At 37.4% G+C, this 15969-nt stretch overlaps 1 protein-coding gene across 3 annotated transcripts in view; it reads left to right on the top strand.

Moving 5' to 3' along the window:
- Positions 1–15969, top strand: part of EXOC5 (exocyst complex component 5) — a 28707-nt gene that overhangs the window by 1537 nt on the left and 11201 nt on the right. The window contains exons 2-12 of one of the 3 annotated variants that reach the window (XM_063332460.1): positions 3407–3498; positions 7064–7211; positions 7618–7812; positions 12008–12072; positions 12524–12552; positions 12706–12815; positions 13298–13342; positions 13442–13582; positions 14685–14767; positions 15235–15444; positions 15710–15745. In XM_063332460.1, the coding sequence (XP_063188530.1) occupies positions 3407–3498; positions 7064–7211; positions 7618–7812; positions 12008–12072; positions 12524–12552; positions 12706–12815; positions 13298–13342; positions 13442–13582; positions 14685–14767; positions 15235–15444; positions 15710–15745 (1154 nt within the window). Of the gene's footprint in view, positions 1–3406; positions 3499–7063; positions 7212–7617; positions 7813–12007; positions 12073–12523; positions 12553–12705; positions 12816–13297; positions 13343–13441; positions 13583–14684; positions 14768–15234; positions 15445–15709; positions 15746–15969 lie in introns of those variants that run through there. The other 2 variants (XM_063332461.1, XM_063332462.1) reach the window with 2 other exon arrangements.

Raw genomic sequence — 15969 nt, 5'->3', positions numbered from 1 at the left:
AGATGTGTGACATTGTGTAGAAGGGTCTGTGCTTGAAACTGGGCACAGCATGGACTCAATTCTCCTTCATATAACTTAAGGTATAATTTAACAATTATTACTTCTAAACTGGATTTTCATGTGGCTAGGTCCAGTGGAGTTTCATTTATACAGACCAGATCAAACCAGGTTATCATCCACTTCAGGCATATCTTTTATTAAATCAGTACTATTGGCTGAATAGCTAGGGTCACGTTAATTCATCTAGAGCTAAGAGGGAAGTTCAAAGCTGTGAAGAAATTGACTGTTAGGGCTCATCTGATAACAGGGAAAGGACTTGCAAATGACATTTGTAATAGCTGATTTTCAGCAATTTCTGCAGAACTGGATAGGAGACTTAAAATGGGAATTAGGCTGTCAGTTAGCTATAGGTAACTCTATTATCAAGATAGCATTAAAAAGAGCAAATGTATATGGAAGATATGATATACAAACAAAACTAAAAAAGTTTTGGATTTGCAGTGGAAGGTGTGAAATCATGTCTTAAAGTGACACTGTTGAACTTCATTTATTCTGTATAAATCAAATAGATTATTTTTAGCACACTCTGTGACAAGTTAGAAGAAAAAGCTCCTTTTGTTTCTCTGTTGGTCAGTATTCTGCATATAATAATATCCCCTATGGTTACTATTTTTGAAGTAATACAGGGCAGGATTTATATGATAAACAAATGAAAGAAAGGTCTCCTACATAAGTGTCCTTGAAAAACGGATATTTTCCAAGTTATGTCCCTTTAAAATATTAGTACACCTGCACATAGCAGTGATTCTGCCATTGTTTAGGTCTAACTAAACTAATTAACATGTGTCAAATTGTTAAAACAAAATGCAGGTTTATAATTTTTGCAGAATAGCAGACGTTGCAGAAGGAGAGGCAGGCTGGGAGACGGCATGAGCGTTGCGGAAGAGGGGGACACATGTCAGTGCCTGTGCTGTGGGAAGGGCAGTGGAGGGGACTTGGCTGTTGCTGGCTCAGTTTGGCCTTGCAGCTGTTTGGGTGGCACTGAATTTGGGCTCAACCACAGTGTTTGTTGCCATGTGCCCAGTTAGTTTTTGGGATGCAGGGGAGGGAACTGCAGGTACTCTGTGTGCATGTGCACTGGAGGGAGCTTTAGACAAGTGTAGAGGCATAATGAATAGAGCAAGATTAGCATTACAATATATTTTTTTTGAGGGTTCAGGGCATGTGTATCAGATTTCCTTAGGAGAGGAGGCTTTCATGGGCTTGCAGAAAAACTCTTGCCAAAAAAAAAATAGTTAAATTCAAGATCACTATGTGTGTGTATGTATTTATCTCTTAGTGCAAACACCTGAAGGGAGAAATGTAGAAAATGTTATATATGCACACGGAGCATCAGCAAACTGCGCACCCTTTATATAGGGTTCTTCCATAGCGTTGTACTTGGCATTGGTATCCTCGTAACTGGAGTGGTACTCCAGCTGAATTACGGGATCTTCAGAGGAAAGGTTGTGGTTATGATTTTCATATAAAGGAGAAGTGCTGAGAAGAGCCATAAGGTAATTAGGAAGCTGGAGGACTCCCCTGAAGGGAATGTTACTGTACTGAATGGCTCATTTCACCTATAATTAAAATTGCAAAAATGTTCCCAAACATTTAGATGTAAAGATGACATAAGGGGAGAATTTACACTTGGTATGAAAACGCTGCATTATAACTTTCGATGAAAAGGATTCATGTGAAGGAAACTTAACGGTGTGTATAAGGAAGAACTGGGTTAAGGAGGTGAGCAATTTGTAGAGAAATTGTTTGTATGTGGTGACATCCAGTTATTTTTGAACCTTAACCAAGGAAGCTGAGCAAAACGTGGTTATTCCCGGCAGTCTTTGAGTGAGGCGTTACTGGGTGATCTGTTGAAAGGGAGAGATTTTTGTCCTGTCTAGCAGGATTCAGCATGTTGCAAAGTGTATTTTGAAAAAACTTTTATATTTCCATTGAGTAGCTGGGCCTGACTGGATAGTGCGTAATGTGTTTTTGAGGAATGACAAAACCTGAACTGGCAATATTTGCTTTCCAACCCTTGTTTTTAGTTATTAAAATAATACTGCAAAGCTGTTTTTTTCCCTCCCTGTTGCTTCTGACAAGGTTTTAGACCTATTGATACAAGAACCGTTTTGATACTTGTGAAGGTCTGTTTATTTTTTATTATTTTTGTTTTTTTTTAAACCAAGCTTTTATTAAAAACAGTGGTGGCATGTTTGTATGTTTCATTATCAGAAATGAGTTGTGGCAAGTACCACTGTTAACCAGAGCCACTCCCAGCTCTGTGTTGGGTTGTGTTTCACAGTTTTAGAACCATTGCTGCATGTAATTTAAAAGCTTTTCATGAAATCCTGATGGTTGTGAGAATACTTTGCTTACTGATCTTAGATGTGCTGATGTTAGCACCCAAGCAATGCTGCTGAATTACCAATGAAGCTGAAGTGATAAATACTAGTTTTTTGAAGGATAGGTGTTGGACTATGTTTTGAGCATTTGATATTAACTATGTGAAGAAATGTTTCAGCTGATTCAAGTATTAGCCCAACTAAAATTGGATCTCTTGGTTTTATAAGGAGGTCTCTGCCTTCAGAAAACATTTTTAGGTGGAGAAATAATCTTAACTCTTCATCGTTGTGTGGTATTTTTGTGGAAGATCCAGCAAATATTGTAGAAGAAACTTGACTAACCTGGTGTTTTTAGCATCACTCATGCCCTGTTTTTCCTTCTTGGGAAGGTCAAGTCCATCAACTGTTTTTATGCTTGCTTTGTGTTTTTTCCTTTTTATCTGCTTTGTTTCTGCAGCTGCAGTTTGATGTTGCGTAGTGTCCAGTGGCAATCTCACACTTTTTTTGCAATGGGGCAGTGCCTTGGTCAGTTCTGCTTGCGATGGCATGTTGTGAACTGCACCAGAGAGTTGAGCAACTGCAAAGAAAACTTAACTTTGCCACATAATTTTTTTTAGGCAGATCAGTTCTATCTGATTTGCTGCAGAACTGACAGCTGGGTCTCATGATGTAACATCTCAAATCACTGTAACTGCTGCATGGTTCAGACACTTTGTAATGACAAGCCATAGGCTCAGCTGGAAATAAGGACAGGTAATTTAGAGCCAACTCTTCACAGACCTGCAGCAAATTCTTTGCTAGTAGTCTGACAATCTCTAGCCTAGATGTTCAAACCCACCACATTAAGAACGGTGTTCTCTATATTAAATATTTAAACATAAGAGGTGATGGGGTAATTGTCAACACTGTACTTGCTCTTGATTGTAGTAAAGCTTCTAAATGCTTTCCAAATGATGTGTAAGCAGCTGCCTAAGGAACAACCTGCTGTGGCACATTGTAAAGAGTTTTTATTCTGTGGCTAGGAGCCTTTTGTGGCAGATGAATACATTGAACGCCTGGCATGGAGAACACCTGGAGGAGGTTCCAGAGGTGGAGAAGCTTTTGATCCGAAAAGGTAAAATAAAATTGCATAATAGTCAAAGTGAATGTATCTCTAATTGTACTGTTTTACTACACATATAACAAAAAGCCTGTATGTAGTGTTGGTGTGTGTCCAAGGAGGTTTTCATTTGGGAGAATTGCTAGAATTTGTGACCATGAACCAATTATTCAGAACCAATTATTCAGTAACAGGAGTAGGGAAAGTCACTTTCTGATTTAGACCTTTTGAATGAAGGAGAATTGATGTTGTTTGTCCTTGTCAGACATGAATGTTCCAAAGCACTAGAGTTGCCGGATTAAAGCATAATATGAGGCTTCACTGCTATGATAGTTAAGTCAATTTAATGAGTTTCTTGCTAGTTTAGCTCCCTGAGCTGGCTTGTAAGACCCAGTAGTTTACAGTCCTGGTGCAAAGAAAAGGCACAAACAGGTAGGATGGAAAGAAAGGCAGGAACGCAGCAATGTTGACTTAGATGGTTTTAAACTGAGATTGTGTGAATTTGTATAGTCTGAATCAAATGGAACAGCTTTCTGCTGCTGAATGGAGATGGGCTTGTGCCTCTCTTCCTTGCTTTTAGCTGCACGCTGTAATGGCTCATCTTGCGCTAGCTCTAGGCATGTGATCTCATGATAAGGTAATCTAACTCACTAAAATGTCAGAAAACTAACCTGACAAGTAAAATAAATCAACTTTTTTTCTAGCTGGGTTAGCAATTTTGGGGGACTGGGAAGGCCTGGGAACAGGTGCAAAGGGAAGAGGCTGTGTGTCTGTGAGCTGGTGGTGAGAAGTTACGTGGGTGTGGAAAGGAGCTAGGGTAGGGAAAGTGGGGAAGGAGGAGGTAGCGCAGGACCTCCTCTTGTGTGTGGTGAGCTCGCTTGGCTTTGTTGAGAAACAAGCCAGCATTGGGTGGTGCATTGGTAGCTCAGATAGACAGTTTTGTGCAGTACTGTTCAACATCTAAGCTTTTGTATTCCAAACTTCTGGATCCTCTTTTATTTTAAAAGAGTCAATCTTTCAAGTAGTGTTACTTTTTAGCTTTTGTACCAGTATTGATAGTCTTGCTAGAGACGTAGTTAACTTACATGTTTTCACTTTTCGCATGATTATAACCTGGGAGATGAGCTTGAGCTTCTTCCTGTTTTATGGTTATAGGAACACTGTTGATCTACAGAGTCAACAGAAGTTTAGCTACCTGAATATTAATTTAGATTATGTTGGTATAAATTCAAAGTGCAATAGCTATTCCTTAGTGAGTTCTCACCCACATGGTCTCATTCTAGATTGAGATTGTTTGCAGTAACCAGAGCTAGAACTCTTTAAGAAGTTTAGGAATTACTAACTTCATAGACAAGCTGTTGTTATTCTGAAGCAAATACAAAAAGCTTCACTAGCATGGTCAAAGGATGTTCTTTCTGGAACAGTCTGGCTCTTTGGAGGTGTGTGAGAAGAGGAAGGATCTTGTTGGAGTTGTAGCAAGATGCTGAGCCCTTGATGTTCAATCTGGGACCTGTATCCTATGCAGAGCTTTACATGTGATTTAAACAGGAAGAAGCCTGGAAACTTGTAACGTTGCTTCCTGTAGCTCTTTCTCCACAGTTGTGCCTAGTACATGCTTTGGAGTAGTTAATGGTTGTACGAGTACCAACTCAGTTTAACCTATCTTTTATGTTACTGCTAGTTTGCTTATGTTAACTTCTGTGATACACTTTCATATTTTTCAGGACAAGTGGGAGAATCCTGCAACAGTAAATATTTTTCTTGTGGCATCTTCTAGTATTGGACAGGGAGCCAAAATTAATATCAAAAAGAAACAGACCTTTTGGTGTATGTTTTTTCTCTTCTGTTTTTAGAAGATGATGCTTATGTTTGGTAGAAATAATGTTGGGTTCTTTCTGTTCTGAAAAACTTGACCAGCAGCTACCTCTTCTATTTGAGCATTCTTTCCTCTCGCACTATATTGAATACTATTGCTGAATAAGTGCTGAGCTGGCACAATACCTGTTTAAAAAACAAACCCCAAACTGAACAGAATCAGCTTCTTAAAATAGAAACTATCTGTGCTTCTCTATGTTTTTGTTTGAAAGTATGCTTTGAGTCACTTACTGTCATTTAAATTTTATTTTAAAATACTTTTGTAAACTTAAGTCTGTTCTTTGTGGTTTTCTGCAGAATCTAATGCAATATGCTTACTCTTGAGCTTCTGGCAAGCAGGAAGTGGAGGAAAGAAGTCATAAACATCTGCCTCAGTCCAGTTTTCTTTAATAAGTTGTGCCTTTAAGTCACTTACTGTTGTAAAGATACCACTTGAAATAGATTTTTAGGCTAATACAGTGAGCAAAAAGGCAGTTCGCATGCTCCAGGCAGCAGGGTAAAAGCCAGTCATTTTAGCAGCAGAAGTTAAAACTGAAAATTCAGTGAACCTCCATGCAACTAAAGAGAATCACATTGGTATCATTTAGGTGTGGCTCGGAGAAAGCTCTAGATGTTGGCCAAGAGAGGTACTATAGTTGTTACTGGGAAGGAGCCGTGTGAAGGTAGAATAATACCTTCTACTTTTCCCTTGTGGTTGCTGAAAGTCTCGACCCCGTGCATGTGAAGCCAGGGGAGGGACAGTGCGTGTTCCTTCTGCCTTTCACCAGCACTGCAGGTTGGAAGGGCTTCACCTACTCTGTTCAGAAGGTATACTGTGAATATGTGAAAACGCAGATTCCTGAGTAGTCTAGAAATAACTCCCTGGAAGGTATTCCCATTTCCTCTCCTCTTCTGTTTTGACATTAAACCTGGACAGCAGAGTTCTCAGATCTTTCATGTGTTTTCAGTTATTAGTATGAGTTTTATGGCTGTGGAAGTTCTGGGAATAATCTATTCCTTGAGCATCAGTGACTGGGATGCTTAGAAAAGTATAAGCTGAAAAGATGACTGGAATGGGACAGAATGAACAAAAACAGGAATAAGAAAGAGAGAGATAGTGAGAATACAATGGCAAAGAATAGAGGAAATTTAAAAATGCATTCAGATGTACTGTGTTTGGGGAGAGTAAAATGTGAGTCTGAAAGAAAAATCGAAGTGATGGGAAAGAAAAAAAAAAACCACCCTTAAAATGATATATGTTATAGGAAGAAAAGAAGTCAGGAAGCAACATGGTTATAACCAAAACAACATTATGAGACTACGTGATTGTATTTATTGCCTATTAATAGGGTGCTGATTTACAAGTTTACGGTCACATCTACAGTACAGTAGAAAATATTTTCTTGTTGCAGCCCTTACATTGAAGGGATGTAGTAGCCTAAGCTCCTCTTGCCCTGATGAGACTTCTTTAGGGAAGGTGAGGATATAGGGATTTTTATACATGTAGCAGAGCCACATTCTTGAGTGATTAGTATTTAGGTATTCCCCTCTCCCTTGGCCTACGATTTGCGTGATCACATAGCTTTTTATTTAGGCGTAGAGTTCTACACAACCAGGGTGATATAGTTTAAAACAATTATTTTTTTTTTTAGATTTTTCAAACTCTCTGCAGAAGACAGTGTATTTTAAACTAAAGTTGGCTTTACTGTATTTTATTTTAAATCAGATTATTGGAAGAATTTGTAAATCATATCCAAGAATTACAGGTAATGGATGAAAGGATTCAGAGAAAGGTGGAGAAACTAGAACAGCAATGCCAGAAGGAAGCAAAGGAATTTGCCAAGAAAGTACAAGAGCTGCAGAAAAGCAATCAGGTAAAATCTAAAGAGTATAGTCAGTGCTAAGCTGCGCAAGTTTTAAAAGCGTCACATGATCTATTAACGTTTCTTGGTACAGCATGCTCCTGTTTGAGATAAAAATAAAGAGGGTTTGATGAAAACGGTTTCCCCTGTCAAAGGGGGCTTATTTGCATGTTCCATTAATGAGTATTAGCTATTCTGAAAGAAGTGAGTCTTTGCAATAGTTTAAAAGAAGACACTAAACTTTAAGCAGTTGTGTGCACTTAATTAGTGGTTCTGAGTAGTTCTGTAGCTCTGAGATACAGCACCTGGAAAACTGATGCCTGCATTCACTGTGCTTCTTACTGAAGTAAATTTAGTGCTTCCTAAAGTACAGTAAATGGAAATCATGAGTTTTGTGTCCGTGTCTATGTTCTCCCAGGTTGCCTTCCAACATTTCCAAGAACTAGATGAGCACATCAGCTATGTAGCAACTAAGGTCTGTCACCTTGGCGACCAACTGGAGGGGGTAAACACGCCACGGCAACGGGCTGTGGAGGCTCAGAAGCTGATGAAATACTTTAATGAGTTTCTGGATGGAGAGCTGAAGTCTGATGTTTTTACAAACTCTGAAAAGGTAAGAGCTGTCAGCGGGATGAAAGCAGTTCAAAGCAATAAGCAGTACTGCCCTAATTACAAGCTGCTACCATGACTTACCATGGTCAGACTTCAAACCAGTGAGTGACTGACTTGTTAAAGTTTCATTGTTCCGAAATGTAAATTAACAACACTGGGCTGCAGATTGCTGATAAAGCATTTGTATTCAGTGATGCTTAATGTGGCAATGTTGGCATTTTTCATTTTATGAAATTATCAGAGATTTGAGAAATGCTGGGAGGGCAACTTTAGAGTGCATACAATATCTGTCTTTTTCCTTTGAACCCCTTGCCTCAGATCCACCCTGTAATGCCGAACGTTTCTGAATACAACTTCTTTGTGAAACTTTACTCTGTTGGGTCAGTCCACTGGCCTTGGATACCTTTTTGTCACAGCATGCCTTTGGGCTTTGTGTAGTCCTGCGGTTATGTCTCCACCCTCTGAATTTAGAGGAACTGAGCAGGAAAACTTCAAAGAAATGTTAAAGCATTTTGTTTTTCTTACACTTCAAGAGTATGTTCATGAAGCAAATGTAATCTGAATGGTGTGGCTAACAGAAATAAACTGAAGGAAAGGTGTCCAGCTGTAAGCAAGAAGTCACATATTAAATTTCCCAATGCAGCTTAGAAAGATAAGTAAAGTTGTTGGTTTGGGTGTTGGTTTGTTTGTTTGGTTGGTTTTTTTAAGATATGTCCTGAAGAATTTTCCCACTCTTAAATTCTGTGCGTTGGTATGATTGTAGTCAGGAAAAAATTACAGTATGTGGAAACAGCAAAAACTTGGTTTGCACATTCAGCAAAAAATATGTGCTTGAAATGCAACTCATAAAGGACCCGAGAATAGGTTAATAGTCATCCCCTCTCTACTGAGCTGAAGATATCTCTCAGGGAAATGAAAAACTAATCATTTCATATAGTTGTGTTTCCAAGAAGTCAGTTGCATAGTGACTTTTGACTCATGGTCTGTGGATATATGGTAATTGCCAGTTGACAGTTTGCCCTAGCGAAAGAGGGAGCGCATAACTTCTCTGACTTCCAAAGAAAATAGAACAGTTTCAACATAACAAAAGTTCTTCTATGGACAGCTTTTTCCAGATCTGCATAAGTTTTTCTTTTTTTTTTTTTTTTTTTCTTGAAGTAGAAATAAAACATACATTTTTAAAATGTTTAATGGCAACACGGTAAAAAACAAAGGATGAGTTTGAGAGAATTATGTGTTTTCTGCTAAAGAGTCTCATATAAAAATCAACTTTCACTGTACTTATGAAGTTTTGTAATACTTTCTGTTGGACTGTCTGAAAAAATGGTAGATAAATAAGATAAACCTGGAAATTGGTAAACAAATTAATCTTTAAACACCCTGAAGAATAATAAGACATTCAGCAAATCTGGAGGAAGACAAACGTAGTAAAGTAGAAGTTTTGTGCCAGTCTGCAGAGGAAGTGTGTGGGAACACAAACGAGATTTTCTGGATACAAGTTATTGTACTAATTTCAGTCAAGGTGGGTTGGTACTGTTAGTACTGTTCTGTAACTTTTTGCCGCCTAGTTTAAATAGTAAGTAGAAGTAGTATTTATAAAAGAACCTGCCTAGACATGCGCTATCACATCTTAAGGCATCTTTGAACTAAAAATAGGTTTAAAGTATGAGATAGTAACGAATATTCTTAAATGTAAAACCGAAATGCTTTGTCTTCTGATCTTTGAACTGATATGGATTTTAGATAATGTTTTGGAGGATAATTTTTTTGTACTATGCGATCCCTCATAAATATAGGGTTTTCTTTGAGATGTTGAAGGCAGGGGATACTGTGAAAGGAAAGGCAGTTATTTCCGAGGGAATTCATATTTTTCTTAGTAGTGTCAGTTCTTAAAACTTGTTGGATTCCTTTTTTTCCCTACACTCAAGTTGGTGCTTCCCACATTACTTTCTCCTAGCCATACTGAACAATTTTTAATTTACCGTCTCTGTGAAGGTTTTTCCTTTCTGTCTTCTCCCATGTATTGTGTGTATTCATCTCCGGTATCCTTATAATTTCCCTTGCACTGTCAGCTAACCAGTCCCTCTCCTCTACTGAAGGAAGGTCTCGAAGTGAGCAAATGACTCTAATTAAAAGTTAAACTATCAAAATGATCTAGCAGCTCACTTGTTTAGCATGCACTACCATTGTCTTGTGTTTAATGTGTTTACTATTGTTCTTACATACTTTCCTCCATTTATGTTCTGTACTCAACATTATTGCATTATGCCTTTTAACTTGTTCATGAGAATATTTTGTGTGAAAATTTTCCCTTGTCCATGATTTTTCAGCTTTTTTTTCTAGGTATGTTATAGCCTTTAAGTTGTATTTCACAGAATATATACTTATTTTGGTTTAATAGTTTACAGAACGCTGATTCCATTAAAAATGAAATATGTCCAGTTTTAAGTTGAAACTATGGAGAACTGATTTGTCACAGCTTCTGTTGTACATACGAAAAGGCCTTGAATTCAATAAAATCTAGGTTAGTTAACAGCTATTTTGTGAAGAGAAGTCAAAGAAAATGTTGAGTCTGTGGGGTGTTTTGTTCTTTTTCTTTTTCTTTATTTTTTGGCAACATCGGTGAATAACTGCTAGTATATAGACTCTTCTAATGACATCAGTATTGATCACGATCATTAGGTATTAAGGTTGCTGTAAGCTAATAGAAGTAACTGCTGTTTCATTGGATTTATTTGAGGAGCGTAGCTGCTTTTGACTTAAGAGGCTATTGTAATCTGACAGTTCAAAACATAAGCTGCTCTTAATAAGCAGGATGGATAGACTTTGAGAGCCCCTGTTCTTGCTGAAAAACCAACATAGCGTGATGCCTCTGCTCTGTATTCTTACCTGTGTGTCTTGGTCTATTCTGGAAAAGTTTTAATCCCAACCTGCACTAAGTGGTGAGAGAATAGGATTTTGTTTCCTTTCCTCTCACTCCAGTTCCCTGCAACATGACTAACAGGAAGAACAAGATAAACTGCATGTTCTTCGTTGTGTCAACTTATAAAGATTTTGCTTGAATGTAGCTGGAGCTTTCATCACCCCCATCGAGGTGCCTTCCAGTCACCAAGACAGCATAATAAAGCCTGTAAAACCATCCCAGAGCTGTGTCTGGTTCAGGCCAGTCAACACTCTGTGCTTAAATCCACTGGACTTCAGTGGCAACTAGCTGCGTTCCCCACATTTTCAAATTGGTGTTTTCTATAGTTTTAGTCAGCCTAGTGAAACAGTCACTAAGTGCTAACTAGGTGCACTTTCCACAGTGACTGGTAATGGAAGAATAAATGATAAAAGATCTTGTTGTCCAGGACAGAGCAGAAACTTGCAAACTTTTTGTTAGCTTTTGTATTTGTGCAACTATTCCTATTTTGTAGATGCATGATTAACTGACTTTCATCTTGGTCTTTGCTTTTGACTTCAGAGTTTATAATTTCTAATAAAGCTTCCATTTCTCCTTCCTTGGGAGAATGTGGGGTACTCCAACTGTGCTCTGCTTCGATCCCCTTCCTGCCCGCTCCACACCGAGCATTGCCATGGCTTTTTGGGATACAGCTGTACAGCTAATTTCATCAATCGCAAAGAATTCCCCAGTGCTTTTCCTGACATATCTGAAAGTGTTGCTAGCCATTTCACTTCCGAGTTCAACAGAGATTTCTTTTGGCTGGGTGTGATTCAGTTAAGACTTTTATCCTAATCCCTTGTAAAGTATAACATTGCAGTTCAGCCAGCTCTGTGTTACAGCTATGTATTTTATTCCCAGATGGAAAGGGTGCAAATTTTCATGAGACTGCTCTAGCCACGTTCTGATCTAATCAGCCCTAAGGAATCTTTGGTCTGCAAGTTGTATAGCAATGTTGGCATAGTGCAGTGATGAGCTATTTGTCCAGGTAGCTTAAACACCTACACAGATAATAAAAGACTTTTTATCATGTTTTGACCCATATAATTTTATTTAAAAAAACCCAAACCTTAAGCATCATAAAAGTACATAAAGGAGCTTTAAGGGGGTGGTCTCTTCCCCGGGTATATCAACTCAGCCAGCTTTAGAAATAGAAACTACATGTATGAAAATTGACAGTGAGGGGGGGGAAAGGAATAGCTGACAATCAGATCAGACCTTTTTTAATACTTCTGTCATGTTTTACTCTTACCAGATTAAAGAGGCAGCTGACATTATTCAGAAACTGCATTTGATTGCACAGGAACTGCCTTTTGACAGGTAAAATTCTATCTGAACATCTTTTTTTTTTTTAAAAAAAAAAAAGTCTTCATGTAGCTATAATTTTCTGATGCTTCTCTTGTCTACTTTTTTGGTGCTTTACTTAATGATTCATGTAGCTTTTGAGATGGATTGTGTGCTTATTTCTCTCTCCTCTATTCTCGAATTTGTGTTCGCACGCTCATGTTATGTTGTAGGATCATCTTTACATACACATCCTAAACTGCTTAGCAGACTTATAATGGGATAATTTTGCTGTGCTGACTTAATGCTAGATTTGAATTAGATGCTTGTAGGTTTTTGTGGATATAAAGCATGTAACTTTTCTGCCGTCTTTGTGTTACATGTTTTCATTTTTAAGTAGGGTGTCTGTTACTCATGATCTAGGATGTCTGTGATTTCTCTTGAGATGTGGATTTGAATTTAATCATGGTATTTTTGTTGTTAACAGGTTTTCTGAAGTAAAATCAAAGATAGCAAGTAAGTTATCTATCCAGTTCAATCCACATTCCTATATTTGAATTGTTTAAGATGATTAAAAAAGTATGCAGTACTGTCAGTATTACAGTTTTTGTCAGTGCTGGCATTACATACCCTGATGGATTTTTGTTGTTATCCCCGTTTCCTTTCCAGGTAAGTACCATGATTTAGAGTGCCAGCTAATTCAAGAGTTTACCAGTGCACAGCGGAGAGGCGAAATCTCCAGAATGAGAGAAGTAGCAGCAGTTTTGCTTCATTTTAAGGTAAAAACTGAGGGTTTTCATTTAAGTACATAAATAAAACAACCCACAATACAATAAGTGTGTGTTTGAAGTGAACATAATTGCATGAGTACAGCCACCATATCATATAATATGTATAACTTTAAAAATACTGAGATGTTCCATCAAAAATCAAATGCAGGGGAGTAAGAGGCAGAAAATGGAGGATTGGAGACCGTGTCAGTAGGGACCATTCAAAGATAATCTTTTCTTGTATGTGTGGGAACTGACTTTCATGCTTGAGAAGGATACACACCACAGGTTTCAACACTCTATGTACAGTGGTGATAAGTGATGTTACGTTAGGTTTGTGACTAAAATGGGTTTGAAAGAGTCTATACTTCTGATGAATCTATACTTTTTGCAATAACTTTTTCACGGAGGTTTTATTTACTTGATTTCATTCTATACTGAAAGCGTGGGGGAACCTGCCTTAACATTGAGTTGTTTTGCTCCTTCCATAGGGCTATTCCCATTGTGTTGATGTGTACATAAAACAGTGTCAAGAGGTAATGCATTTTGTTTTACGCATATCAATTTGAGTGTTGATTTATTTAGTTGCATAGGTGGTTGTAAATATGTTTTGAAATGTGCTTCTAAAACCCTAGGGTGCATTCCTGAGGAATGATGTCTTTGAAGATGCAGCCATTCTCTGCCAGAGAGTGAATAAGCAAGTTGGAGAAATCTTTAGCAACCCAGAGACTGTGCTAGCCAAACTCATTCAAAATATCTTTGAAGTTAAACTTCAGGTATTTCAAATTTTAACATGCTGAAGTTCATTGAGGAGACTTGTCATCCAAAAATACTGTATCTAGTAGCAACAGTTAATGAGAATTTACAATATTTGTAATCTTGTATAAGGATGTAGAATCACAGTTGATTGCTCTGTAACAATTCAGACAAACAAGCCTATATCAAATAAAGCTGCTTTTATTCTGAATACAGTGCAACTGAAAATACTCAAATTCAATATGTAAAATTATGTGGGCATCAGTGTGTTCATTAGCTAATTCACAAAATGTCATATGCCTATTTGATTTCTTCTGCATGCCCCCTACCAAGAATATGTCAGGAAAAGAGGTTTCCCATTTAATAAGTATCTTTAATCTGTTCATTCTTGGAATTGGGTTTCGTGTGTGAGGTTGTCATTGAATAAATAAAAATAATTTATGTTGTGAATACTGTCTCACAGCTAATGCAATATTTATATGAAAGTCTGTAATAGTTGAAAATACTACATTTTCCATCCTGTGAATACACACAGTTAAGTGTATAAAGTCGTCAACATGACTATTTGTTGCAAAAAGCAATTTCCCTGTAGACATTATTCTCGTTATAGTGCAGAGATTGAGCTTGTGCTTCAACCCCAAATCTGTGTGTCAGTTTTGACTTAGTATTTTATGGTAAATGATATTTTTTGTCTAAATACTCAATGACAAGAAGGCTCTAAGCTTGTATCTGCTTTGTGTATGTATTATGATAAGCAAATATGTAAGCATCTCCTTTGCTTACTGTCAACTTTAGAAATGCCCCTAGGCTTCTGGTGCTTTCGATTCTTAAAAAGAGGGGCTTTTGTGTTTGTTGGTCAAGCATATTTTCAAAGCAATCTGTCTTTTGTCTTTGCTTCACACACTACTGCTTTGTATTATTAAATAGTTTTCTTCTAAAAGATGCATCTAACTATCTGTAAATAGTGCGGGATCTGTAAATTAGAGATTTAAAAACTAAGACTATATGAATTTCCTTAAGAAAGATATACGCTTTACAGTAAACTACATATAATCTAGCAAGTATTGAGTGTGACCTGTGGTTGCTAGTTCATCTTCTAACAGATGTACCCAAATCTTACAGAGTTATGTGAAGGACCAGCTAGAAGAACACAGGAAATCAGATGCAGAACAGTATCTTAAGAATCTCTATGACCTCTATACAAGGTATTTATATATTGATGACGAAATTATTGTTGTAGATATTCTTTTGTAATAGTTTGACGTATTATCAAGATGTAGGAAGAGAAGCCAAAAACGTAAACTCCTGATAAAAACTGAAAATTTTTTATGGCCATTAACCTTTATAATGATTGCTTTCATAAAGAAAAAATTAAAATTGCCATTTTTATTTTTAATGGGAAGTATTTTAGTATAGTGATCTTTGAGAGTAATTTTAAAACTGTGCAAAAACCTGTCCTCTGCATCTCACTGGCGACTTATTTGATTGCAATTGTACTGTATGTAATTAAACATGAATTATGCGGAATTCTTTACTTAAATGTAAAGCTGCTAGAAGTCTTAATTGCAATCAGGATTCCGTTGTGCTATGTACTTTACAAACATGTAATGCTGTAATTCATACGAATTCAACCTTTTCCTCCTCTCCCCTCCTTTGTTTCTTTTGCATAAAGAACTACTAATCTGTCAAGCAAATTGATGGAATTTAACTTGGGTACTGATAAGCAGACTTTCTTGTCTAAGCTTATCAAATCCATTTTCATTTCCTACTTGGAGAATTACATTGAGGTGGAAATTGGTTATTTGAAAAGTAGGAGTGCTATGATTCTGCAACGCTATTATGATTCCAAAAACCACCAGAAGAGGTCCATTGGCACTGGAGGGTAAGTTTCTTCTGTGAAGTTTCGTACTTTTAAACGGAAGGGAGGCGGTAAGGGGAGAAACAGTATTTGGCATGTCAGATATGCAGTGATGAACTGCAAAAGAGCAGGCTTCTCAAATGACCTACAGCTTTTTATAATTTGCTATCACTTGATGTTAACTTCTGCTAAAAAGTGTATTGCTCTCAGTACATGTGAAAGGTGATGCATGGTATTTATACGCTCATGGGAAATGAAAAATACCAGTTAAACCTATGTTTCAACTTAGGATCCAGATCCACAAAAGGACTGAAGCAAAATTAAGGTACCTAAAGCATGTATATGTGTGTATCTAAAAGCATACATTTTTTTTCACCTGCCTAGGTCTTGTGGTCCCCTCCCAAGACCTAGGAAGGGGAAAAGACCATAGCAATGTCAGTGAGAAAGCTCTTAGTGAGCCCAGAAGATGCAATGGACTTAGAGAAAGGTAAAAAAAGACTTCATTATCCTCAGGGTAGAGAATCTCTAATAGAGGAGTAGTGAGAAGTG

Source organism: Chroicocephalus ridibundus, chromosome 4 (assembly GCF_963924245.1).
Source record: "Chroicocephalus ridibundus chromosome 4, bChrRid1.1, whole genome shotgun sequence".
Taxonomy (NCBI): domain Eukaryota; kingdom Metazoa; phylum Chordata; class Aves; order Charadriiformes; family Laridae; genus Chroicocephalus; species Chroicocephalus ridibundus.
This window is presented reverse-complemented; position numbering and strand designations above follow the sequence as displayed.